The 26418-nt window shown below is 41.4% G+C and overlaps 1 protein-coding gene across 1 annotated transcript in view; it reads left to right on the top strand.

Annotated features, from left to right (window-relative positions):
* notch2 (notch receptor 2) overlaps positions 1-26418 on the top strand; it is a 102986-nt gene that overhangs the window by 52768 nt on the left and 23800 nt on the right. Inside the window, exons 3-16 of the mRNA XM_036579548.1 lie at positions 5468-5724; positions 6336-6677; positions 10909-11031; positions 13995-14228; positions 15619-15774; positions 17438-17623; positions 18745-18858; positions 19554-19667; positions 21648-21881; positions 23605-23715; positions 24502-24694; positions 24884-25029; positions 25352-25465; positions 25939-26058. Of these exons, the coding sequence (XP_036435441.1) occupies positions 5468-5724; positions 6336-6677; positions 10909-11031; positions 13995-14228; positions 15619-15774; positions 17438-17623; positions 18745-18858; positions 19554-19667; positions 21648-21881; positions 23605-23715; positions 24502-24694; positions 24884-25029; positions 25352-25465; positions 25939-26058 (2444 nt within the window). The remainder of the gene's footprint in view (positions 1-5467; positions 5725-6335; positions 6678-10908; positions 11032-13994; positions 14229-15618; positions 15775-17437; positions 17624-18744; positions 18859-19553; positions 19668-21647; positions 21882-23604; positions 23716-24501; positions 24695-24883; positions 25030-25351; positions 25466-25938; positions 26059-26418) is intronic.

The following is a 26418-nucleotide window of genomic DNA, read 5'->3' as shown; positions in this document are numbered from 1 at the left end:
CACACACACACACCACACACACACACACACACACAGAGAACACTGTTTTTATACTAAAGTAGGACGTGGAGTCACTACAGTCTGTAATTGTAGAACTACAAAGTGCACCTATATAGTAAGTGGAGCTGATTAAATGGACAATGAGTGTAGAAACAAGGAGGTGGTCATAATGAAGTGGTCGGTGATGTATTGAAATGCCTGTATGTAACATGACCCATATATACATGTATACAGTAAGGAAAATAGTTCTATATACAACCGTGAACACTCAAAGAATTCTTCAGTGTGTATATACACTGTGTGTGTGTGTATGTATGTATATACACACACACACACACATATATATATATATATATATACATGTATATATATATATATATATATGTGTATATAAAACATTGCATATAGATAGTAATACATGCATACATCCCATAGATAGATGCTTACATGTACATATAATTTCTCATTGATTTGTGCTCTGGGTCTAATGTAGTGTAGTATAAGTAAATGTAAGATGCTGAGTGGCTGTGTAGCCTGTAGCCTTAAGATTCATGTTTTTCTATTATTATTTTTCAGATAATGTCTTACTAATTCTATATTAAATTTGACTGCAATAGCCATCCCTAGTATCTACATCTAACAATATATCCTACTTTCCCATTCTTATTTATTTATTTATTTATTTATTTATTTATTTCCCCCCCAATTTAGTCGTCTCCAGTTCCACCCGCTAGTTAGGTCTCCCCCAGTCACACGATGCTATCAGCGCTAGGAGGGTGAAGGCTAACACAGGCTTCCTCCGAGACCTGTGAAGCGCCACCGCGTCTTTTTGAACTGCCGCTCACGCAACGTCACTGGACAGCCGAACGCGCTCGGAGGAAAGCACTCATCATTATTTTTAATTTTAACAAATTGAGGAAAAAAAAAAAACATCAAATACAAAATGAGTCACAGCTTTTGCACGGACACTTTTTACATTTTATTAGTTTTTTCCAGTATGTTAAAGCCAGCAAATAAACAATAACAATAACAATGCAGAAGTGTGTTCACTGTAGAGGATGTGTTAACTTACGTTCACTTGGAAATTCAGCAAAACATGTCATTTAACCAAGGGCACACTTTCTTTCATGCGGCTGTGTATATGTAAGTGTCTGTATGTAGCAAGAACGTTCTAAACCTAAGCAACCTTAAGCCTAATAGCAAATTGCTCTTATTGCTGTTTATATTGTTGTTAATGGCAATTAATTATTGAATTGTCTGTCATTTTATGCTGACCATTGTGTGGCCTTATCTATTGTGTAAGAACTGTTTTTCTGAAAGTCAGAACATTTTTGTACTTAAAATGTTTGAAAACAAACTCATTTACACATACATGCAAACACGCATATGAACATGTGACAGAAGTGCGTAAACAGAAATGAGCCGTATGCAAATTCATAAGCACATATACGTTTTCACACAAATACAACAGCACACTCACACACACAAACATGTGTATGCAAACACACACACACACATTGAGCTTCCTTCTGCTTTATTGACCTCCGAAACACTTTCCACCCTCCCAGCTCTTCCTGTGCTGCTCCAGACGCTGCACACTTCTCTTTAGATCTGCCGCCATTCTGACAATGTGGTTAACGATTGATCATAAAAATGTATATTTACATGAATGACAATTAATTAGTGCTATCAAACAGTAAAATTATTAATTGTGATTAATCACATACTGTGTAGTTAATCAGGATTAATCTTAGTATTGCTTCATTTATAAAGCAGTGCAGTTTATTAATGCTATATTAATGATAATAATGAAAGTGACTTAGGACTGACAACAATTAAAAGTATTAATTTTGCTTAATTGTGTAAGTAATCATGATTAATCGCATTTGACCCTAAATAAAGATTTATTTTTCCATTTAAAAATTAATACGTTTTGCTGCATTGGTACGAGTGGACAGTATACACCAATCAGACACAGCAGTGCTGCTGGAGCTTTTATACACCTCAGTGTCACTGCTGGACTGAGAATAGTCCACCAACCAAAAATATCCAGCCAACAGCGTCCTGTGACCACCAATTATGGACTAGAGGATAATTAGCTCATACTGTACAGCAAGCATGAGCTATCATCTCTGGCTTTACATCTACAGGGTGGACCAACAACGCAGGTGTGTCTAATAGAGTGGACAGTGAGTGGACACAGTGTTTAAAAACTCCAGCAGCACTGCTGTGTCTGATCCACTCAGTCCAGCGCAACACACACTAACACACCACCACCACGTCAGTGTTACTGCAGTGCTGAGAATGATCCACCACCCAAATAGTACCTGCTCTGTGAGGGTCCATGGGGGTCCTGACCACTGAAGAAGAGGGTAAAAGGGGGCTAACAAAGTATGCAGAGAAACAGATGGACTACAGTCTGTAACTGTAGAACTACAAAGTGCACCTATATAGTAAGTGGAGCTGATAAAATGGACAGTGAGCGTTGAAACGAGGAGGTGGTCATAATGTTATGCCTGATCGGTGTATTTAATACTCACAGTAATTTACTAATATTATTCTCAGTGCCAAAGTTCTCATGAACCTTAACTTGTATCAGGTTTCCAAAGATTGAACATGAAAATAAGATGAACTCTGTCTCAGATTTTCATCACCAGTTTCTACTGAGACAGTTGCTAAATCTATAAATAGCAAATAATCATTTAATTCTTTGCCATTTTATGCATTTGTGCATTTGATGCACTACGATGTAGACCTACATATCAACATGAAACTGCGGCTCAAGACAAGATACCAATGTAGAAGTGCTTTATTGTGTTTTCAACCATTATTATGCAAGAAGGAGCACAAAGCACCGTCATCATCCAAGCACTTCTATGCAAACATCCACATTTTCTGTAATTTGCTTAGAATCTGCAGATCTGAAATCATGTGTTGGAACATATAGGCAAACAGTCAGTGAAGGGACTCAGGTGCTTTAAAGCCATTTAGAGATTTAAAACCAGATAAAGTGGAAGTGATTTGTGCTCCACTTATTGTGGTGTCGAAGAAGGCTGCAGTAGGCGACTGAGCTGTCAGTCAGTGTTATTCTGTGTGCTGTAAGCATCCTGACCAATAAAAGTAAGTGATATTGGTCATATCTGTAGACCATCCTTTCATCATCCCCTTTTATTGGTTCACCAGTGCGCTTTTACTTTAGTACAAGGTATATCAGGCTGTGTTTGATCTTCTTAACATGGTGATTCACATTAGTGTAGGTTAGGGGTCACAACCCACATGTTAAGAAGAGCCGTTTTGTGTTTACCGCAAAAATCAAACCACCTTGGGAGCCACAGCATTTTATGTCCATTTTACCATCTTGGCTGTAAACATGTCTCAGTATATGCTGATGTACTAGTATAGACTAAAAATTATAAACAAAAAACACTTACTTTGCTCTGCTTTAAGCTTTAGCTCAGCTATAGCTGCTTTTCTCGCATCTCCGGCAGGAAACTTTTTCAAAAGTAGAGCAGTTTCTTGTAAAATGTGTCAACGTTTGATATTTTACGAGGCTGAATTCGCTTCTCATTCGCCAGCTTCTCGTTCGAATTTTCTTGTTCCACCTTAAATGAAGAATGTAACTGCTCTACCATTTAAGGTGGAACGGGAAAATTTGAACAAGAAGCTGGCGAATGAGAAGCGAATTCAGCTTCGTGACTTTTTAGTATTTTTCAGTTTCACGTTGCAGATTAAACGTATCAGGAAACCAGCTGGAGTGATTATAAACACAAATAAGTCCATTCATCTCCAAATTATCGATGTTCATCTTAAATCTTTCTCTTTGCCGTTTCGTTAGCTACTAGCTAGGCAGGATTGTTGTCTGCATTGCTATGGTGACCATCAGTCTGCGCTGATCTTCAAGGTTAAAGGGTGAATTAGCAGTTCTACATTAACTCCAGCATTTAAGACCATTTACTGTTAAACTGTGTTGAACGATCAGCAGAGCTTTATTTTACTGTAAAGGAGGATTATTTTATTTTTACCTGAATTAACCTGCGTCCTGAAATGATCCACATCCTAATAAGTAGTCTCACGTGAATGAGTCATGTGCATCATGATCAGCAGACAAACTAACCAGCAGAACAAGCCTTCACTGTAAAGATTATTAGCTCTAAAAACCTTGCAGCTGTTCATTATCAGAGCTAGACGAAGGTAAAAAGGGTCAGTTATGGTGCTTTTCCGCCGTTTACTGGCTTCAGGTTTGGCGCTGCTGCCACGTTAACGCTGAATGATGGCACACGCACTGGGGCAGTGGGGGGTTGAGTGCCTTGCACAAGGGCCCAACCAGGTATACCTAGCTAGTCACGAGATTTGAACCCACAGCCTTCCGGTTAATGGCTCACTTCTCCTACCACTAGGCTACCCCAAGTGAGCTGGTCACGAATACACATCCGATCCAGGACCACATATGAAAATGCCTTAGATCTCGTTTGAAAAGGTCAGATTTGTGTCTCTGGAAACATCAGATCTGTGTCACATTAAGGCAAATATATATATCAAATTTGCATCCCTTTTGCCTGGTTATGTGGTCGAAGCCTCAGAGATGCGCTGTGTAGTTAAATTTGTAACACTTTGTTCGTGCATAGTAGCTACCAACATGAAAGCCGATGCAGCACCAAAGCACAGCTGATAGGGCCTGGATGCTAACTTTCAGTTCTCCTTTTGTGACCTAGGCGTTACTTTCATTTTGGCCAGCATCACTGTGTCAAAGGCAGAAGGGAACTAGTTGAGGGCAGTTCTCCTTTGATTCTGCTCATGTGCAGCTGTGGCATCGCTAGGATTCAAACCTATGTCCCAGTTGCAGAACCCAGCTTTACCCTTGTGAAGTATGCGCTTCTTAGTGCTGGACGATATTGACACGATTCAATTTGATGTTTTCAGACTGTAACACAGTATAAGGAAATAAATTAGAAGGCAAAAGCCAAGTTACTGTTCCTCGTTGTTCCACTTTTTTCCTTTGTTTTTTCGTTTTCACAGCTCGCAATTTTCAAGCTAGAACCACAAAACTATCCAGGAATAGTAGAGCTTATATGGGAGTAGTATGCTTGTGTTTTCAGGACTGATCACATGTTCTGATCACAGCGTTCGATCAAATATTATTCTTTTAAAGCAGCTCTTCAGCAACCACCTGGGATTCCATAACAGCCAGGCAACACCTTAGCAACCACCTGGGATTCCATAGCAACAGCCAGGCAACACCTTAGCAACCACCCGGGATTCCATAGCAACGGCCAAGCAGCTGCTTAAGCCGGGATAACACTACATGACTTTTACCCTGATTTTAGCCCAGATTCTCAGACTGGCCGAGTCTGAGCTGGTCGGCTGTAGTCTGCAGAGTTTTGGGTCAGTCTGAGTCGACAGTTAGAGAGAGAATCGAGTCGTGTGTGAGGAGCGCAGACTCAGATTATGTGTGTGTTTGTGTGTACAGGTGTGCTCCAGGTTACCTGGGTGAATACTGTCACCTGTGTGGGCCGCATCACTGTCTGAACGGAGGGAACTGCACAGTGAACAGGATCGAGGGGCAGGAGCGAGCGAGCTGTGTGTGTCCTCTGGGCTTTAACGGGCTGCGCTGTGGAACCCAGATAAACTCCACCTGCTACCCCAACAACCCCTGCACCAACGGAGGCACCTGCACTGTCCTGCCGCGCGACCGATACGCCTGCCGCTGCGCCCCCGGCTGGACAGGTACTATAGCCCCCACCTCTCTCTCTCTCTCTCTCTCTCTCTCTCTCTCTCTCTCTATCCCCTCCCTCCCTCCTGCCACCCCTCTAAACCTTCCTCATTCTATCCCCATCCCTCCCTCCCTCCTTCTAACCCCCTCCCTCCTTCTATCCCCCTTCTTCCCTCTCTCTCTGTCTCTGTCTCTCTCTCTCTCTCTCCCTCTATTCCTTTCCCTCTCTTCCTCCCCCTCTCTTGCTTCTCCCTCCTTCAGTATCTGTCGTTCCCTCTCTTTCTCCCTCCCTCACTCTCCCTCTCTCTCGTCCCCTCTCTTTCTCCCTTTCTTTCTCTCTCTCTTCCTTCCCTCTCTCTCGACATCAAGGAGAACATCATCAAGTTTACTTTTATGAAAATAACTTTTGCATTTTAGTGTTATGTGTTTACTGGCAAATATCCCATTTATTACCCAGATAAATGGTCTTGAACAGTCTGCGTAGGTGTCCAAGACCTTTGCACGATACTGTGTTGTGTTTCCACATGAAATAATTAGCATCTCTCTCTCTCTCTTTGTCTCTCTCTCTCTCTCTCTCTCTCTTACTCTCTCTCTAACTCTCTCTCTCTTACTCTCTCTCTCTTAGGTTCACGATGTGAGAATGAGGACAGTTGTGTATCCTCTCCGTGTGCTAACAGAGGCACCTGCACCGCACTCCCTGCTGGAAAGTTCTCCTGCTCCTGTCCACCAGGTTACCATGGAGACCGCTGCCTTAACGACACAGACGAATGTGAGGAGAACCCGACGATTTGCCGGAACGACGGGCAGTGCGTGAACGTGCCGGGGTCATACCAGTGCAGCTGCGCGCCGGGCTTTACGGGGCGAAACTGCGAGAGCCCATACGTGCCCTGCTCTCCATCACCCTGCATGAATGGAGGAACCTGCAGACAGACCTCAGACACCACATACTGGTGCCACTGCCTACCAGGTGAGCTCTGTCTGTGGAGAGGAGAAGTGAGAGATAGGTGTCAATAGGATTAAAATGAGACTACCACTCTTATTGGCTATCATCTGCGTATCGGTTATTGCTGCAGGTGGTGTGATGCCATGATACCACAGATATACTGCCGTATTTCAGAATTATGACAGTATTTCAAAATGATGAATGTCAAATAAAAGTTTTTATGATCTACATTTGAGTACCGGTAAGTTGTGGTGTGTGTGGCACCAGCCACGTTTACATGCATCTTAATAATCCGTTAGTAATCCGACTAATAGCTTAATCGGAATAGGATGCGTCCAATGTGTGTACACCTCATTCGGAATAGACTAGTATGATTGAGGCCATTCAGAATACCATTTCTGTCCAATTGAACGAGGTGGTTAATCCTGTAAATAATCTGTTAAATAGAAGAATAATATCCGTGTAAACGCCTGTATCTGATTACGTTCCCTATCGGAAAGTTTAAGTCCGTTCTGATCATGTTCGTCACGTCATAGTGAAAGTTTATACCGTTCAGCATGGCGGAGCGGAAACTGGTCTGCAGAGGAGACGAAGTTTATGCTCTGATCTTTAAAAGACGGCGGTGGGACGGACGTCCAGCTTATGTGTCTCAGAACATGACGTCTTCCTCTCGGCCTTCTTTAATAAGGACATGTGAAGGACGTTTTCCTGAGTCTGACATCATTTTAAAGCAATTCAAAACACAAGCGCTGCTCACTGCTGCTCGTCTCACTCTGACTGGACTCTCGGATTACTTGGATGCAAATGGAGATTTTCATCAGATTGTTGAGTAGAGTGAGCATATAAACACCTCAGTCTTAATCTACAACCAGAATATGTTTAATCAGATTGGCAAACATCTTTGCATGTAAACACAGCCATTGTAGGTCTGCAGCCCCTCGCTGAGCTAACGTTAGAATAGCTTTCAGGCTACAGATGGAAACACTGCGTGCTGATCAGGCACTTTTCATCTCATAAGTACTTTGAGGCACACTAATTATTCCAGCAGTATTAGTTCATCTTCCTGTTTAGCGTAAAAAGAAACTCAGACTGAGCCCCCTCCCCTTACTTCAGCCTTATTAGTACTCTGGTTTCTACTCATTTATAACCAGTTCCTGTTCAGAACCACACATCAGGGGACATCCCTGAGACAGAGGAAGGGAGGGAAGTTGGAGGCTAGTGAGAAAAGAAGGGAAATGAGGTAGAGAGGTGAGGGTAGGAAGGGCTAGGCAATGTCGTCAAACTTTTTTGTAGTTGGGCCAGGTGTAATTTGGACTAAAGAGTGATTTTTGTAGTCAAGACAGCAATTATTTGGACTAAAGACTGACTTTTGTGGTTGGGACAGCTATAACTTGGACTAAAGAGTGATTTGTAGTTGGGACAGCTATAATTTGGAGTAAAAGAGTGCTTTTTTGTAGTTTGGACAGCTGTAATTTGGAGTAAGGAGTATTTTTTTACAGTTGGGACAGTTCTAACTTTTTTGTGGTTTTTGTAGTCAAGACAGCAATAATTTGGCCTAAAGAGTGACTTTTATGGTTGGGACAGCTATACCCTGGATTAAAGAGTGATTTTTGTTGTCAAGACAGCAGTAATTTGGCCTAAAGAGTGACTTGTGGTTGGAACATGACTTGGACTAAAGAGGGTTTTTTTAGTTTGGGCATGTATAATTTGGTGTAGTTGTTTTTTTTTTACTTGAGAATACACAGTAACGTGGACTACACAGTGATTTTTGTAGTCATGGTAGCAATAATTTGGACTAAAGAGTGATTTTTGTGGTTGGGACCACTATTATTTGGACTAAAGAGTGTTTTTTTTAGTTTAGACAGTTATAATTTGGAGTGAAAACTAGATTTTGTTTAGTTGGGACAGCTGTAATTTGGACTAAAGAGTTTTTTAGTCTGGGCAGCCATAATTTGAACTGGAGTGATTTGGGTAGTCGGAACCGGTAATTTAGACTAAACATCCTTTAGTAAATGCAGTGAGACTTGATATTTTGCCAACTAGATTCTAAATGTTAAGTGCAAAAAGAACTAAAAAAAAGAGTAAAATTATATATATATATATATATATATATATATGTGTAATTTCATGAAGAATGGACTAAATAAAACAGCCCAAAATGACATCATATATATATTAAAAGAAGAAAGAGAGTTTAGATAAAGTGTAATCGTGTCATTTGAATTGTTATTGTATTTATAATCTATTTGGAACCAACTCATAAAAGGGGATTTTTGCTGGGATTAATGTCAGTTGAGGATTAAACGCACAAAGAGCCAGTGTCCTGGATATAGATTAAACCTAATCTTGGACTAAATTATAATACTAAGTGTGATTCAGTGTCGGGAAAGCCTTTTCAGTCCAGACTTAAGCTTAATGTGGATCTGGGAAGAGGCCCAGAGTGAACTGAACGTGAGTGTCAGTTGTTTATGTGATTATATAAGGGCTTTTACTGTGGATGTTTGTGAACAGTGAAGCTCAATCTGTTCGAGTATGATTGACTGGAAGAGTCTGCTTCAGTCTTAAACTTTAAGCTTGTTTTGAAATTGCAGAAATGAAACCAATATGAGTAAAACAGAGAAAACTTATTGTTCTTTCTTGTGTTCAGGCCTGTCTGTGCTGAACCTCCCAGCGTTAGTAGATCAGGGAAACGCATCCCGTCACTCTGAAACCCCCGTGTAAAGGTTACGATTGGCACCGCTGTCAGGAACAGCGAGAAATCCCAGCATTGCCCAGATTCTGTAAGTGGCCGCGTGACGTCACTCCTGTATCTCCCGCTCTCGTGCTGACTGGGTCACTTTTTACGTTTTGGAGCTAAAATACAGGAACTGTTGAAATTCCTCTTCTGAGTTTCGTCTTCAAAGGGGCGTGTGTTGGCACGGCACCGCAGCAAGCCGTGACCAGCGTCTGCCCCGGAGGCCAGAATACGATCCGTGGGAAAGCAGAGCGCTGCAGTGATTAAAAACGACACTGATTACTTTTTAATAACGTGATACGCTGCACATTACAGTCTCTGTGTTGGAGAGAGGAAAGGATAGAGTTGTGGAAAAGCAGGAGCTGATTAAGGGATTTGTGTTTAAGTAAATAATAAAATAAATATTTCTTTCTAATAATTACAGTAATAACAGAACAACAACAACAAAACAACAAGTTATATTAATTATTATTGTTTATGGTAATTTTTAATGAATGAATAGTAATTGATCTGTTCCTTCTCTCTCTTTGTCTCACTCTCTTCTTTCTTCCTCTCTCGCCCTATCTCTCTTTTTTCTCACTTTCTGTCTGTCTCTCTCTCTCTCACTCTCTTTGTCTCTCCCTCTTTCTCTCACTCTCTTCTTTCTTGGTCTCTTTCGTTCTCATTCACTCTCTTCTTTCTCTCACACTTTGTTTGTATGTGTCTTCTTCTCATTCTGTTTCTCTTTCTTTCTCGCTTTCTGTCTCTCTCACATTCATATGCTCTCTCTCTTCTTTCTCTCTCTTGCACTCTCTTCCTTGCTCTGTCTTTTTCTTCCTCATGCACTCTCTTCTTTCTCTCCCACTTTCTTTATCTGTCTTCTTCTCTCTCCCTCTCTACCCTGTCTCTCTCTCTGTCTCTCTCTCAATCTCATATGCTCTCTCTTCTTTCTTTCTCTCACTCTCTTTGTGTCTCTTCTCTTTCTGTCCCGCTTTCTCACTCCCTCTTCTTTCTTGCTGTCTTGTTCTTTCTCATTCGCTCTCTTCTTTCTCTCTCCCTTTGTCTCTGTATCTTCTGTCTCCCTCTTTCTCTCCCTCTCTCACCCTGTCTCTCTTTCTTGCTCACTTTCCCTTTGTCTCTCTCTCTCACTCTCATATGCTCTCTCTCTCATCTTTCTCTCACTCTCTTTGTGTCTCTTCTCTTTCTCTCCCTCTCTCACTCTCTCTCTCCCTCTTACTCTCCCTCTCTCACCCTGTCTCTTTTTTCTCTCTCACTCTCATGTCTTTCTTTCTCACTCTCTCTGTGTCCCTTCTCTTTCGCTCCCTCTTTCTCACACTCTCTTCATTCTTGCTGTCTTGTTCTTTCTCATTCACTCTCTTCTTTCTCTTTCCCTTTGTCCCTGTGTCTTCTCTCTCCCTCTCACCCTGTCTCTCATTCTTGCTCACTTTCTCTCTGTCTCTCTCTCTCACTCTCACATGCTCTCTCTCTTCTCTCTCTCTCTCTCTCTCTCTCTCTCTCTCTCTCTCTCTCTCCCTCTCTCAGGTTTTAATGGCACTAACTGCGAGGTGAATATTGATGACTGTCTGGTTCATAATTGTCAGAATGGAGGAACGTGTATGGATGGCGTGAACACGTATAACTGCCAGTGTCCTCCTGAGTGGACAGGTAAGCTCCTACAGTGTGCAGGTACAGTGAAGGTTTCCTGTCTGAAATAAAACTGAATTTGTTCTCATCAGATACTTACTTTTAAATACAAAGCCGAGTATAAACAGTGGGCTGTTGCAGCTTATTTTGTTACCTTGAAATCGGCTGCGTTGTTTATCTGTTGCTCATGACCAGCACAGGTGTAACGACACGCTTTCAGGTTTATTTCTTTATTCTGAGCTAAAGAATTTCCGTTGTTTTTATATTTCATGTCTCTTTAATCTGCTGCTGACGTTTTGTTTTTTTGATTTAATTTTGATATTTTTGTCTTTTGATGCTGTACTGAAATGTTTCCAGTGTTTAACATGAGCTAGAGGGGCTTTTTTCTCTGCCGTACCCCTGAAATGACTCAGTGAGGATGTCACAGCTCACAAGTCACTGCTTCCTGGATGTTATAGTGTAAAACACAGGTGTGAAACACAAGGCCCACAGTCCTATTCGGCCAACAAAATTATTGTAATTTTCTATTAATATTACCCCATTTCAGCTTGAACTGCACTACAGTACCCAACATGCACTGCAACATAATGTGTGCTCCCACCTCCTCCCCAACAGTGATCTATGGGACTGCGCCACAAAAACAAAACAAAAAAAGATGCCAGGTGTCCAGTTCAAGCAAATGGGCAATTTTAGGGTGTTTTCACATATAGTTCTTTTCACTTGCTCATGTCTGCAAAACAGAGTTTATCCCCCTCCACTGCACAGTTTAGTTCAGCGCTCCCCTTGTTCCACACCTCGTACGGCTCGTCATAACGGGCTTGGTTATTTGCAGATAAGTTAAATCCAGCGTGTTTGAGCAGGGGCAATACTAACCCTGCTCTGTGGCTCTTCAGGACCGCAGCCAGTTTCTCTTAGCCTAGATGACTCTGGTAAACATTGTTTCTTGAGCATGCCTGTGCATAATTTCCAGCCCATCAACCACGTTTATGTTTCCTTAATCTCACATGGGCTTGAGCTTTAGCTCTTTCCTGGGCCAGTTAACTTAGGCTACTTTCAAAGTAACAGACTAAGTAAGCCATGAAAACCACAGTGCTGCAGTTCGATACTCCTTCAGTAAAACTGTAACAGTGTGCGTCTTAGTGAAGGAGGGGAGTGAATAGATGCACTGTGTCATATTGATCTGAATGAGGCACCTTAACTGCGTCAATGCTGGAAGGTTAGAATTACCCTGCCGTTGATCGCTCATCGCCTTTGGGCGAACTCAGACTGACCGTTGGTTGCCATGGCTTCACTGACGCTAAGCGCAAATCAGATGCGTTCCTGCTAAAATTAAAAATCCTGGTGAGAAATCGCTTGTGTGCTTATTTTTATTTAATCCCTGTGTCTGTGCAGTCAGTTTGTGAGGAAAACAGTATTTGGTCTTTGCGATTATTGTCTATTTGCGATGAAGGCACTGCCGCCATTATTCCACCTGTAGTAGGAACAGTTAGCTAGGAATCGAAACAGAGCCTACTGTTTCACAGAGATAAAGCGCGTACTACGCTGCTCAGCGTTCAATTCCTATTGGTAATCACCACAACGCTTCGCTCCTTATTTGCATAATGTCATGCCTTCTGTAGCAGAGACCGACATCCCTCACTGCAACTCCCAGAATTCACTGTGAGGTCACATGATCAGGAACTCTCAGCCATCCGCCTACCAACGTTCACGCTCACCTGAATATTGATTGTTTACATCTGTTTCAAGGACTATAAATGTTTGTCTACCATGTTTTGTCTTTGCGAAGTATTGTTACATCCCTGTGCATTACCTGTGCCTTGTTTTTGTGTATTGACTTTCCGGTTTTTGATATTCTGCCTGTTTTTGTGTTTATGACTTTCGCCTTACCCTTTTGGACTCTGTTTTGATTTCGTGTGTACCGACCCTCGACTGCTTGTACTTCGATTACGGATTCTCCCTACATTAAAAACGTTTTACTATAGCCTGCTCTGCGCTCGTCTGAACGTTCATCAACCATCAACTTGGTTGCGTCGCTGACTCCGCCCACTTTGCGTCAGCAACGTTCGCGCTGCCTCCTGTCGCTGGAAATTACTAACACTTCTTGAAAATAAATGACCTCCGGCCACTGCTGGAGATCTAACTTCCTGCAGACTCATAGTCAGAATCTGACTTTTGCCTTCAGAAATCCTTGATTAGCTGTAGGAAGTGTGTTAGTTTCGGGTTAGACGTAAAACGTGCAGGAAGGTCGATCCCCAGGGGGAGAGTTGGGAACCACTAGATCAGGCATGTCAATCTGGGGACCAACCGGGTCAAAGTGCTGCGGATGTTTACGTTTACCCTCATCTAACGCTCTGAATTCAGTTCATAAAGACTTTGCCAATGAGCTGATGAGCTGAATCAGGTGTGTTTAATGAGGCAATGTGCTGAAGTCTGCAGTGTTACGGCCCACGCGGACTGGAGCCTGACACGTGTGCACTAAATTGTAAAAATCTTCAATAAAATAAAAAAAAAATAATAATAATAAAGTAAAATTAAAAATGTGTTGTTATTTTTATTATTATTATTATTATTAAATGTATTTTTTGTTTTGTTGGTTTTTGATGTTCTGTTACTGGGATCAGTCTTATCCGCAAAAGGCTGGTGTGGCTGCATGTTTTCTTTCCAGACGAGCTGAATCACACCTGATTGCACTTTTCTTATCAGTTCAGTCTTAAAACAGTTGATCATGGGTGCAACCACATTGATCCTTTCCAGATAAGATCAAGTTGAAGTTCAGATTCAGTTATAAATATAATCCCCGGAGGGCAGTTCATTTGGAGCAGACACCCCTGGTTCCTCTAGTCTATTTTATGTGTTCATTGCATTATTATATATAAATATAATTCAGATTCATACCAAAATAATCACACCAAATCATGGTGAAGTCAGCACATCGTAGAAGACCCTCAGTTTTTAAACCTCCATCCCACCTGTGCTCCCCTCAGGTCAGTATTGCACAGATGATGTGGACGAGTGTCGCCTGCAGCCAAACACCTGTCAGAACGGGGGAACCTGCAGTAACCTGCATGGCAGCTACACTTGTGTATGCGTGAATGGCTGGAGCGGGCTGGACTGCTCCGAGAACATTGACGACTGCGCAGCTAAACCCTGCACCGCTGGGTCGACCTGTGTGGACCGCGTCGCCTCCTTCTTTTGCAGCTGCCCTTTCGGGAAAACTGGTGAGTGAGCATTCCACTGAATTAAAAAAAAATGTATTTAAAAAAAATATTAATTAAAAAAGAAATTTTAGTCCAGTAACTTGTCTCAGACCTATTAGTAAAATGTCAATAATGATGCATTTTCTCTAAACACTGTTGTGCTTTAGAACATCCTGAATGCACTTTACTGCGTGTATCCGTTGCCAAAATACATTTTAAGCCAAAGCTTTATCTCAAAACTGTTGTAAAACAGTAGCCACGTTTACATGCAGCCTAATAACCTCTTAATAATCTGACTAATAGCTTATTCTGAATAGAATACGTCCGTGTACACACCTCAGTCGGAATAGACTAGTCCGATTGAGGCCATTCGGAATACCTAATTGAACGAGGTGGGTAATCCTGTAAATACGCCGTTAAATAGAAGAATAATATCCGTGTAAACGTCTGTATCTGATTACATTCCCTATCGAAAAGTTTGAGTACGTTCTGATCATGTTTGTCACGTCATAGTGAAAGTTTATAATGCTCAACATGGCGGAGCAGAAAAAGTCTGCAGAGGAGACGAAGTTTATGCTCTGATCTTTAAAAGACGGCGGTGGGACGGACGTCCAGCTTATGTGTCTCGGAACACGACGTCTTCCTCTCAGCCTTCTTTAATAAGTACCTAAGAAGTACATATTTCTGCCATAATTTTGATTTTTAATTAAAAACACAAGCACGCCAGCTGAAAGCTCGTCTCACTTTGACTGGACTCTCGTTGTCATAGTAACATCTATGCTAAGTGGTTCTCTACGCATGCGTGTCATTTCGGATCAGGTTACTTGTAGTGTGGATGTAAACGGAGACTTTCCATCAGATTGTTGAGTAGAGTGAGAATAAACACCTCAGTCTTAATCTATAATCAGAATGTATTTAATCGGATTGGCAAAAATCTTCACATGTAAACACAGCCAGTGTTTCAGGAATCGGGCATTGCTTTTGTAACCATTTCTTGTCGGTGAGGGAGCTTTTGGAGTCATTAAACTTAGAGATGGTCTGGTTCCTCTCACCAGTTCTGGCTTGACAAGAGTCCCTGGATCAGAGCGTTTCACATCAAACTGCTCTAAATTGCTTTGGGCACATCTTAATGATGTAATTACATAGAAATTTAGAAATTAAGGTGGAATGCCCCTTTAATACCCTCGCTGTTCCAGTGGCTGTTCTTGGTTTTACTGGCTAGAATTCCAGACAGGCTTCTTACCTACGACAGCTTAAGTCATTTTAGTGTTCCAGGCTGTTTAAAATCTAACTAAGTGGTTATTTTTTCTCCGTTAATGTTTCCCCGGATGCGAAAGAGCCGAGACTGTGATCTCAGACTGTACTGTGACCCTGAGTGACTCAGTGTCTTGTGTGTGTTTTCCTGATGCAGGTTTGCTGTGTCACATTGAGGATGCGTGCATTAGTAACCCCTGCAGGGCCGGATCGCAGTGCGACACCAATCCCGTCAACGGCAAATTCAACTGCAACTGTGCCTCCGGCTACAAAGGCCCCACCTGCAATGATGACATCAACGAGTGCACAATTGGTGAGAGCAGAGTCTCCGTCTCTCTTTCTTCCTTTCTTTCTCTCCCTTTCTTTCTCTCTCCTTTAACTAAATTTGAAAAGCTTTATTTGTCTGGTCACATTTAGTTACAGACTTTCCAAAGCATTATAAAATTAGCAATCTCTCTCTTTCGCTATTATTTTCTCTCTCGCTCTCCTTTGTTCTTTCCTCTCCATCCTCTCTCCACGCTCTTCTTTTCTCTCTCTTTTCCACCTCTCTCCCTCCCTCCCTCCTTCCCTCCCTCTTTCCTGCTCTCTCCCTCCCTCCCTCTCTCCTGCTTTCTCCTTCCCTCCCTCTCTCCTGTTCTTCCTCCCTCTCTCCTGCTCTCTCCTCTCTCTCTTTCTCTCGTCTCCCTCCCTCCCTCCCTCCCTCCCTGTCCCCTCTCCCTCCCTCTCTCACTCTCTCCCTTTCCTGCTGTTTGTCTCTCTCTCTCTCTCATTGTCTCACTTTCTCCACTTTTCTCCTTGTTTCTCTCTCTCTCTCTCTCTCCTTCTCTCTCTCTCTCTCTCTCTCTCTCCTTCCCTCTCTCTCTCTCTCCCTCCCTCCTCCCTCTTCTCTGTATTTATCTGAAGCTCTGTGCACTGTGAGGTATCTGTGTCCTTCCTGTTAAACTCTCAGTCAGAGATGAAGGTGAGAGATTCAGAGAGACGGACTTCCTCCGCTGGGGATTTCCATGATAATCTCCACATAATCACTAATCAATCACGCAAACAGACCTCACTCAGCAGTCATCGTTATCTCTGAGCTGCTGGAGTATATTTCCACACTACTGTTCAAAAATGACCGCTTAGTCGCTTCGATTCACAGTTTTTAATGATAAATAACCAGTTTTGTTGCAGAAAAAAGTATAGTAATAATATCCCAAGCCACTTGCAACTGCACAGGTTTCAGATAATTATATTAGAACTTTCACAAATGTTCAGAATGATGAAGAACTGTAGCTGAGTAAGAAAAGCTGTTTAACATTGTGAGTTAATGTATATAGCAGGGATACATGGTAATATCGCAGTCATATCGGCATCGATCTGCAAATATTTACAATAAAAAAAAAATATTGGCATCAGACCGATTGGTTTGACTGATATTTCAGGCTGATATTTGAAGGTGTATTTATTGTACTCTTAAAGAGCAGAATGTTCACTGGGTTACTGAACTAAAATGTCTGGATTTGACTTATTTTATTTAATTTATTTTATTTTATTTTATTTATTTCACTGCATTTACAACCCTGTAGAAGTGCCACCTCTGCCTTCCATGCTGTAGACTGGGGTTCAGTCCCCACCTGGGCAAGCACCCTACACTATACCAATAAGAGTCCTTGGGCTAGACTCCAAACACTACCTTCACCTACCTGTATAAAATGATCAAAGTGTAAGTCGCTCTGGATAAGAGCGTCTGCCAAACGCCATAAATGTAAATATAAATGCATCAGTATCTGCATTGACCGATACATACGTGAAAAATTACAATATTGTTGCGTTCCCAATAAAATAAGTAAATAAGTTGACAAGAATTTACTATAAATAAAAAAACAATTGTATTGTATTTATCATTTAATTAATATATGTAATAAAAATAATACCTTAAATAATAATAAAATTAATAGTGCCGTCATTAGAGATTAACTTTCTCTTGTGTTTGTCAGGGCCGAACCCGTGTGAGCACGGCGGTCTGTGTGTGAACACGGAGGGCTCGTTCACCTGTCAGTGTGTGCGCGGGTACACCGGCCCACGGTGCGAGCAGGACGTGAACGAATGTGGATCAAACCCCTGTCAGAACGACGCGACCTGCCTGGACCAGATAGGAGACTACACCTGCATCTGCATGCCAGGTAATCACACACATCATATTATTTTCCATCATAATATTATACTCACATAAATGAGGATATTAGGGCTGCAGCTAATGATTGCTCTTTTTCAATAATCAGCCAATCAGACCAGAGATACACAAGAGAAGAGAGCTATATTGGTAACACTTTACTCTAGGGTACTGTTCATAAGGCTACATGACACCTGCCTAAGCTTTCCATGACCACTGACAAAACCTTACACAAATGTTTATAAATGCTTATTCCAGTAGATGTCATTTGTCATAAAGGCTACTTTAGCTAACTTTGATTGGAACTGGCAAATGTAACCTTTATAGCAAATGACACTTGTTGGAATAAACATTTATTTATAGTATTTCTGTGTGGTACTTATGTAGGTGTCATGTAGCCTTATGAACAGCACCCTACAGTAAAGTGTTACCGCCATGTGGAGAACTTGGTTTCGTTTTCTCATATTTAGAATTCTTTCTTTGATGGCTTTTAAGTAGTGGGTGAAAAAAAGGTTTGTGTTGATTGCAATCAGCCACATTTTAGTTTTCCTCTGAAATATATCGCTGCTGTCGGAACCTCGTATCTCCAAAATAATAACTTTACAAGAGAAGGAAAAAACGTACTTTACTTTTAATGTAAGTCAATGGAACCAGACTTGTTTCCAAGTCATTTTGGGCCGTTTCTTTTGGTCCATTTATCATGAAATTTACACACAATGTAAAGAGCAGCAGGTACTTTTAAATTATGCCAAAATCTGAAAAATGACAAAAATGGAGACATATATAAAAATGGAGATGACCTAAAAATTACATCGCAATCTTTGGTTCCCAACAACTCGTCTTGATGGGCACACTGTATATATGTAATACATGTATATATGTAATATAGTAGTAAAGGTTTTTTTTTTTTTTTGCATGAGTTTTCATGTCTGCTTGAGTTTAACTCCAGTGGACGCTGACAGTGTGCAAAGTTCTGTCTCTGCAATAAACGTTTTTTTCTTGTGATGCACATAATGACCGCTTGCGTGTGTATAGAGCACATTAAAATCTGATGGAATTAATGCACTTATGAAAATTATTTCATATCAGTTTCACATCCACATTAACCACCCAACCCTGTTGTTTCCCCAGGCTTTGAGGGTTCCCACTGTGAGACTGATGTCAATGAATGTGCCAGTTCACCATGCCTCAACAACGGCAAGTGCATAGACCAGGTCAGCCGCTTCGTCTGCGAATGCCCTCATGGTGAGCAACGTTTGCACACGTCTCTGTACCACACTTCTTTTTTTAATCTGTCACTGAAGTTAAAAACACCAGCTTTATGATTGCGGTGCAGTAGAGCAAAGCAGATCATGTGTACTTAACCTTCCTTTTTTGTGGTGTTTTATAGTCCCCTGCAGATCACTTGGAGATGTTAGCTGGTGATCAGCTAATTAATAAATCACCATGTTTTATCCTGAACCATTATCTTGATATAAACCTTGATATAAAGTTAACAATAAACTATTCATGTACAAAATTAAAGATGTTTGAAAAACATCCATGTGTTAATGCATTTATAGCATATTACTACATAGTGGATAACACCACTGCCCTGCATGTAGGCAGGAACGCCACTGATATGCCAGTTATACTGTCACCATGGCAACATTTACATGGCTGCATACCACCACACCTGTTGCTGTTTTGCTTAATTTTGCTATGAGGCACAAAGAATGTAGGAACACGCAAAAATGAGCCTTATTTATTTGTTTATTTATGAGCTTATATATCTCTTGGATGGATGGCTGATGTTGCTAACATGCTCCATAGACTATCTACAGCAGACTGTCCAGAAAAAGTATGGCTGCTGTTGTTCTCTCAGCAGACTGACACGCCTTTATTCATGTTCATACTGCGCTTTTTTCACACGTGCATGCATTTGTGTGTATGTTTATTAGGCTTCAGCGGAGAGACGTGTCAGGTGGATGTTGATGAATGTGCCAGCACTCCGTGTCAGAATGGGGCCAAATGTATTGACCGGCCCAACGGCTACGAGTGCGAATGTGCAGAAGGTACAGATCTCCAGAACTACACACACACACGACTGTGCGAAACTGTACAGAACTGTTCTAGAATTACATACAGAATGTTTTATATGTAAACACACATATATAAAACAGAATTATACAAACTGCTGTACAGAAATGTTCCAGAATCATATAAACCACTCTGTCTCTGCATACAGAAACACAGCATGGTACCATACAGTTCTAAAATCACTTCTGTTCTAGAATCATTCAACTACTATGTAGAACTGTTCTAGGAAGACACAAACCACTGTCTCTAGAAGCATGCCGACTGCAATGCAATACAGTTCTAGAACCATATGAATCACTTTATAGAACCTTTCTAGGTTCATGCAAGCCACTATATATAACTGTTCTATAATAGTACAAAGCACTATATAGAACCTTTCTGGAATCATGGAATCTGCTATACAGAATTGTTTTAGAAGCATACAGACCCCTGTCTCTCGAAGCATGCGAAATGCAGTTACAGCATCTTACAAAGTGCTTATAGAACTGTTCCCGAATTGTACAAACAGCTGTACTAGAATCCTCCGAACCACTGTACAGAACTGTTCTAGAAATATACAAATCACTGTACAGAAACATGTGACAATCATACAGATCACTGGACAGAATTAGTCTAGAATCATAACCAACCGCTGTCCGTAGAAGCATACAAACTGCTGTGCAGTTTAGTTCTAGAACCATACAAAGCACTATATAGAACTGTTCTAGAATAATACAATGCACTGTGTAGAACCATTCTGGAATCATACAGTCCACTATATAGAATTGTTCTAGAATTAAACAAACCCCTGCCTCTAGAAGCATGCAAAATCCAATACAGTTCTAAAATCCTACAAAGCGCTGTATAGAACTGTTCTAGAATCCTCCAAACCACTGTGCAGCACTGTTCTATAGATATACAAACCACTGTACAGAACTGTTTCGTAGTTATACGAACATACTCTGTACTATACTCTGTACAGAAATATGTGAGAACCATACAAACCACTATGTAGAACTTTTCTAGAACAATAAAAAGCACCACACCGAGTCATTCTGGAATGATACAGTCCACTATACAGAGATGTTCTAGAATTATACAAACCCCTGCCTCTAGAAGCATGCAAAATCCAATACAGTTCTAAAATCCTACAAAGCGCTGTGTGGAACTCTTCTAGAATCCTCCAAACCACTGTACAGAACTGTTTTGTAATTATACGAACTTCTGTGCAGAAATATGTGAGAACCATACAAACCACGATGTAGAACTATTCTAGAACAATACAAAGCACTATACAGAGTCATTCTGGAATCATACAGTCCACTATACAGAGATGTTCTGGAATTATATGAACCCCTGTCTCTAGAAGCATGAGAGCTGAGAACTGTTCTAGAATATTCCAAACCACTGACAGAACTGTTCTATAATTATACGAATTGCTGTACAGAGTTATTCTAGAATCGTTGCCAACCACTGTCCCTAGAAGCATACAAACCGCAGTGCAGTACAGTTCTAGAACCGTACAAAGCACTATATAGAACTGTTCTAGAATCGTACAAACCACTATACAGAACTGTTCTATAATTATGCAGACTGCTGTACAGAATTATTTTAGAATCATAACCCACCACTGACCCTAGAAGCATACAAACCGCAGTACAGTACAGTTCTAGAACCACACGAAGCACTATATTGAACTGTTCTAGAATGGTACAAACCACATTTTAATCCTTTGTCACATGCTGCACAAGTCTCCGTGCTTATTGAAGATGTATGTTTATCTAACCTGTCAGAGTAAACGTACTGATCTAGGCTCAGTTTGTCTTTTATGTCTAAACAAATAAGGTTATATAGACAGAGTAGATCTGATCTTCAGCCAACATCATTAAAAATGATCATTCTTTGTTTTGAAGTAGACAGTGTATATGTTCTCTTTCTCTCACATCCCTTCATCCCCCCGTCCTCCCTCCCTCCAGGTTTTACAGGCACTCTGTGTAATGAGAACATCGATGACTGTCACCCGAAGCCCTGCCATCACGGTACGTGCAAAGACGGAATCGCCACATTCACGTGCGACTGTTACTCAGGGTATATGGGTCGTATCTGCAGCGAGCAGATTAAGGAGTGCCACAGTGACCCCTGCCAGAATGGAGGACGGTGCATTGACCTTGTTAATGAATACCAGTGCAACTGCCTGCCCGGCACAGCCGGTAAGTCATGGGATACACATTTACATAAACACACGCTGCTTTGGAAGCTTGTCTCTGTAAAGTGGTAGTTTGGCCAGAAATCAAATGTACGTAATTTCCACCTTAACTAGCCAAGACTTGTTGATGTCTTGAAGTTGTCTGGTGAAGCCACATCTCTAATTCTAAATTTATTAAAAAAAAAAAAACACCTTTTGGCTAAAGCGGAACAGTGTGGAACAGCGGCTGACTCTGTGGGTTACTCTGACAAAAGATAACCGGGTCACTGACTAACTTGCAGCACTACATATAGCCTGTGTCATGACTAAGATATGTCACAATAAAGCTTATCATGAACTTTGCTTAGCAAAATAGCAGTAAGAAATATTGACAGTTGGCACTTAGAACATTTCACATGATGTGGTAACCAACTATATGATTCCCTAAATGTAACTAAAGCCCAGCAGTGAGGAGCTGAACTTTACCCTCCTCTGCTGTCACTGCAGACTGGCAGGGTCGCCTACAGAGCAGCGCTGGTAGCTGTTAATGAAGTAATGCTCTTTTTGTTTGAGGGTCTCATTTCATAGGGAAGATTTCAACCACTACCCCTTCTAACTCAGTTCCAAGGGGCAAATTGTAACTCAAAAACAAGGGGTAGGGGTAAAAAGAAGAAATGGGATTGGGCCTTAGAAGCAAACTTTGGACCCCAGCCGTGACATTTGAGGCTGGGAGGAAACAGCTTTCATTTCAGTTTGGGCCAAACTACTGCTTTAAGTGTCTGTGCTCAGTTTGATTTGTATCACTGAGACGTGAAAGCAGCCTGAAGATAGAGGTAGAAAGAGAGAGTTAGGGAGTTCAGTTACTGGCAGTCAGTCTCTCACTCTCCACCAGCACCCAGCAAAGTGTACTACACCCTCTGGTGGACATTGAGCGCATTGAATAGAATGAACCTCCTTAAACATTTTCAGTATTAGTATTAGTATAAGCATATCACTGCTGTTGGACGACAAACCTCATATCTTAATTTTTATCATTTTTCAGTTTTTGACATATTTTGAAAGTGCCTGTTGGTCTTTACATTGCGTGTAAATGCCATGATAAATGGACCTAAAGAAACGGCCCAAAATGACTTGGGAAAATGTCTGGTTCCATTGACTTACATTAAAAGTAAAGTAAGTTTTTTCCTTCTCCTGTAAAGTTACCATTTTGGAGATACGAGGTTTTCTTCCGACAACAGCGATATAATGTGTGGTTTTAAACTGCAAGTTCAAGATTATTCTGGGTATTTATTTTAGCCACTAAATACCCAGAATAATCTTAAACTTGTAGTTTAAAACCAATTAGCTAAACTAAATTAGTGCCAAAAAACATACTTGTGCAGATATAGTATAATCATAAGTGTAGATGATTCATTTGAAACAATCTGCAGCGGATTAAACAGACTGATGGGCTTTGCTATGAGTAAGCCTAAATAATCATTGTAGTTACTCACTATTGTGCTATAACTTTCCTAGAAATGTTCTTCTGTTTTAATATAATATGTAATCTATTCATGAAACGTTCTCACGATGAAAGAAGAAGAAATTGTGTTAAAAAAAATATAAATAAAAATAAAACAAATGAGTTATGATGCTGTGACAGCCTGATGAAACAACCTCCTATGAGTGTAAAGCCTGAAACAGGCTGTTCAGGTCTCTCTGCTTGCCTGAGTGCTCGAGGGGATTTACGCCTTCTCGCCTTTTTCTAGGTGTGAACTGTGAGATCAACTACGATGACTGTGCCAGTAGCCCCTGTCTGCATGGCTCATGTGAGGACGGCATTAATGAGTACAAGTGTGCGTGTGAGCCTGGCTACACAGGTATGTACACACATACATACACAAGGAGTGCATATATTTTTCACATTTTATTCATAGCATGTATTCCGTTCATTCCATTCATAGTCTTGGTGAACTAATGTGTGAACAATCTAATGAATTTCTCTCTCTGTCTTCTTAAATACCCTCTTTTGCTCTTACCCTCCCTCCCTTTTTCTTTTTCTCGCTCTTTCATTCTTTTTTCATTTCATTCTCTTTTTCATTCTCTCTCTCTCTCTCTCTCTCTCCTATGTCTCCCTCCCTGTCCCCTCTCCCTTCCTCGCTGCCTGTCTCTCTCTCTCTTTCTCTTTCTCTCTCCTCCCTCTCCCTCTTTCCCTCGCTCTCTCTCTCCTCCCTCTCCCTCCCTCCCTCCCTTCCTTGCTTCCTCTCTCCCTCTCTTTCACTCTCTCTCTCTTCTCCCTCTCTCGGTCTTTCTCCCTCCCTGTCCCCTCTCCATCCCTTCCTCACTCTCTCTTCCTCCCTCTATCTCATCTCTCCCTCTTTCTCTGTCTTTCTCCCTCCCTCCCTCTCTTCCCCTCTCCACCTCTCTCTCTCTCCTCCCTCGCTCTCCCATGTTTCCCTCTCTCTCCCTCCCATGTCTCCCTCCCTCCCTCCCTCCCTCCCTCCCTCAATCTCTCCCTCCCTCTCTCTCTCTCTTTCCTCTCTTTCTTGCTTCCTATCTCTCTCTCTCTTTCTCTCTCCTCCCTCTCCCTCTTTCCCTCACTCTCTCCCTCCTCCCTCTCCCTCCCTCCCTCTCTTCCCCTCTCCACCTGTCTGTCTCTCTGTCAGGTGACCGCTGCAGTGTGGAGATAAATGAATGTGACTCTAACCCGTGTCTCAGTGGTGGGACGTGTGTGGATAAGCTGAATGGGTTTCAGTGCCAGTGTCCAGTGGGCACTCACGGACTGTTGTGCCACTCCGGGGTGGACCACTGTGCCTCCCAGCCCTGCAGACACGGAGAGTGTGTGGAGGAGCAGGATGGGTACGTAGATATTTATACTGTAAATAGTGATGGGACAGTATGAACTCATTCTGCAATGATATCAATGCTCAAAATAAATAATGTTGTTTATTGTTAGTGCGGTACTGCGAAAATATGATAAAACTGGTTAAAAAGCTCTGATAAAAAAGTTTTCTGTTGCTTCATACCCTCATACTTTCCACTGAACAGGTACCGCTGTGAGTGTAAAGCTGGATTTGAGGGTCAGAACTGTGAGCTGGAGAAGAATGAGTGCGAGTCCAACCCCTGCCAGCATGGAGGAGCCTGCAAGGATGGCCTGAACAGCTACACCTGCAGTTGCGTACGAGGATTTGATGGTGAGTGTGTGTTTGTGTTTATGTGTTTCTACATTTTCAGGACAAGGATGTCCTGACTTAGTAGTAAAATCAGGATCAACAAAATGCTCCTGACTTTTACCAAACTTTTACTTTCTTTATAAAAAGAAACTTTTTTGTTCCTGTGGTTGAAGTTAGGGTCTTATTTTTTAATTTAACATATTTGGGGGGAACATACAAAAATATATATATATGTATATATGCGCACATAATACATATGGGGCACTGTGTATCTGTGAGTGAGTGACTACAAAAATTCCAGTACAGTTCCTTCAACTAATCAGCTTCTCTCTCTCTTTTTTAGGTAAGAACTGTGAGAGAAATATTGATGAGTGTGCCTCAAACCCCTGTTTAAATCAAGGCACCTGCTCTGATGAAGTCAATGGCTACACCTGCCACTGCACTTTACCTTACACAGGTAAATCACACATGCTTTCTCTCTCTCTTCCTGAGAGGTTTAAAAGGTTTAACTGTGCGTGGTGAACAGGTTAATATTCAGAAATCCGACTTTAAGCTTAAAATATGTTACTAAGAAAATTCTGGAGACAAATTATTTGCACATACTGAAGTAGCACTGTACAGTGTACTGTACTGCAGCTTTTTTAGTGCCTGCCGTGCCCTCTAAACACCAAAATCACAACTCCCTAGAATTTAAAAGCTCTTCAGTAAAAAAAAACCCAGTCATTTGAGTGTGCATGAATAACAGAAGCCCCGCCCACATTACTTTGATGGAATGCACCCAGATGTCTAGTTTTGATCACTAAAAGTGGGAAGAAACAGAAGGACGTATTAACCGTTCATTGTTACAAATGTTTTGATGCTGTATCTTTAGAGCTGTAGTGCTCCTGTCTCGCTCACTCACACACTCCCTTTTCCAACACGCATATACAGGGAGGTACTGTGAGGAAGAGTTGGTCCCGTGTGCGTCTCAGCCGTGTAAGAGAGGAGGTGTTTGTCAGCCATCACTCGATTACACCTCCTACACCTGCAGGTGTCCCATTGGCTGGCAGGGTGAGTCTATTGGATTAGAATATTAAATCATGCTCCTCCAGCTTCTATCCCAGATGTATTTTTATATATATATATGTACCTATATGTAATAGTGTATCCCATGTGTGCGTGTGTGTGTGTGTATATTTATATATATATATATTTAGATATATAGATATATAGATATATGTAGATATACATAGATATATATCGCTGTCCAAAGAAAGACATGTACATCTACATCATTTGAGTAAAGCAGCTGTTCTTTACATTGTGTGAAATGATTCATGATAAATGGACCAATAGAAATGCACCAAAATCTCTTTCCATCGACTTACATTAAAAATAAAGAACATTTTTGCACGCTCTCGTGAACTTACT

This window comes from Colossoma macropomum, unplaced genomic scaffold (assembly GCF_904425465.1).
Source record: "Colossoma macropomum unplaced genomic scaffold, Colossoma_macropomum, whole genome shotgun sequence".
NCBI lineage: Eukaryota > Metazoa > Chordata > Actinopteri > Characiformes > Serrasalmidae > Colossoma > Colossoma macropomum.
This window is presented reverse-complemented; position numbering and strand designations above follow the sequence as displayed.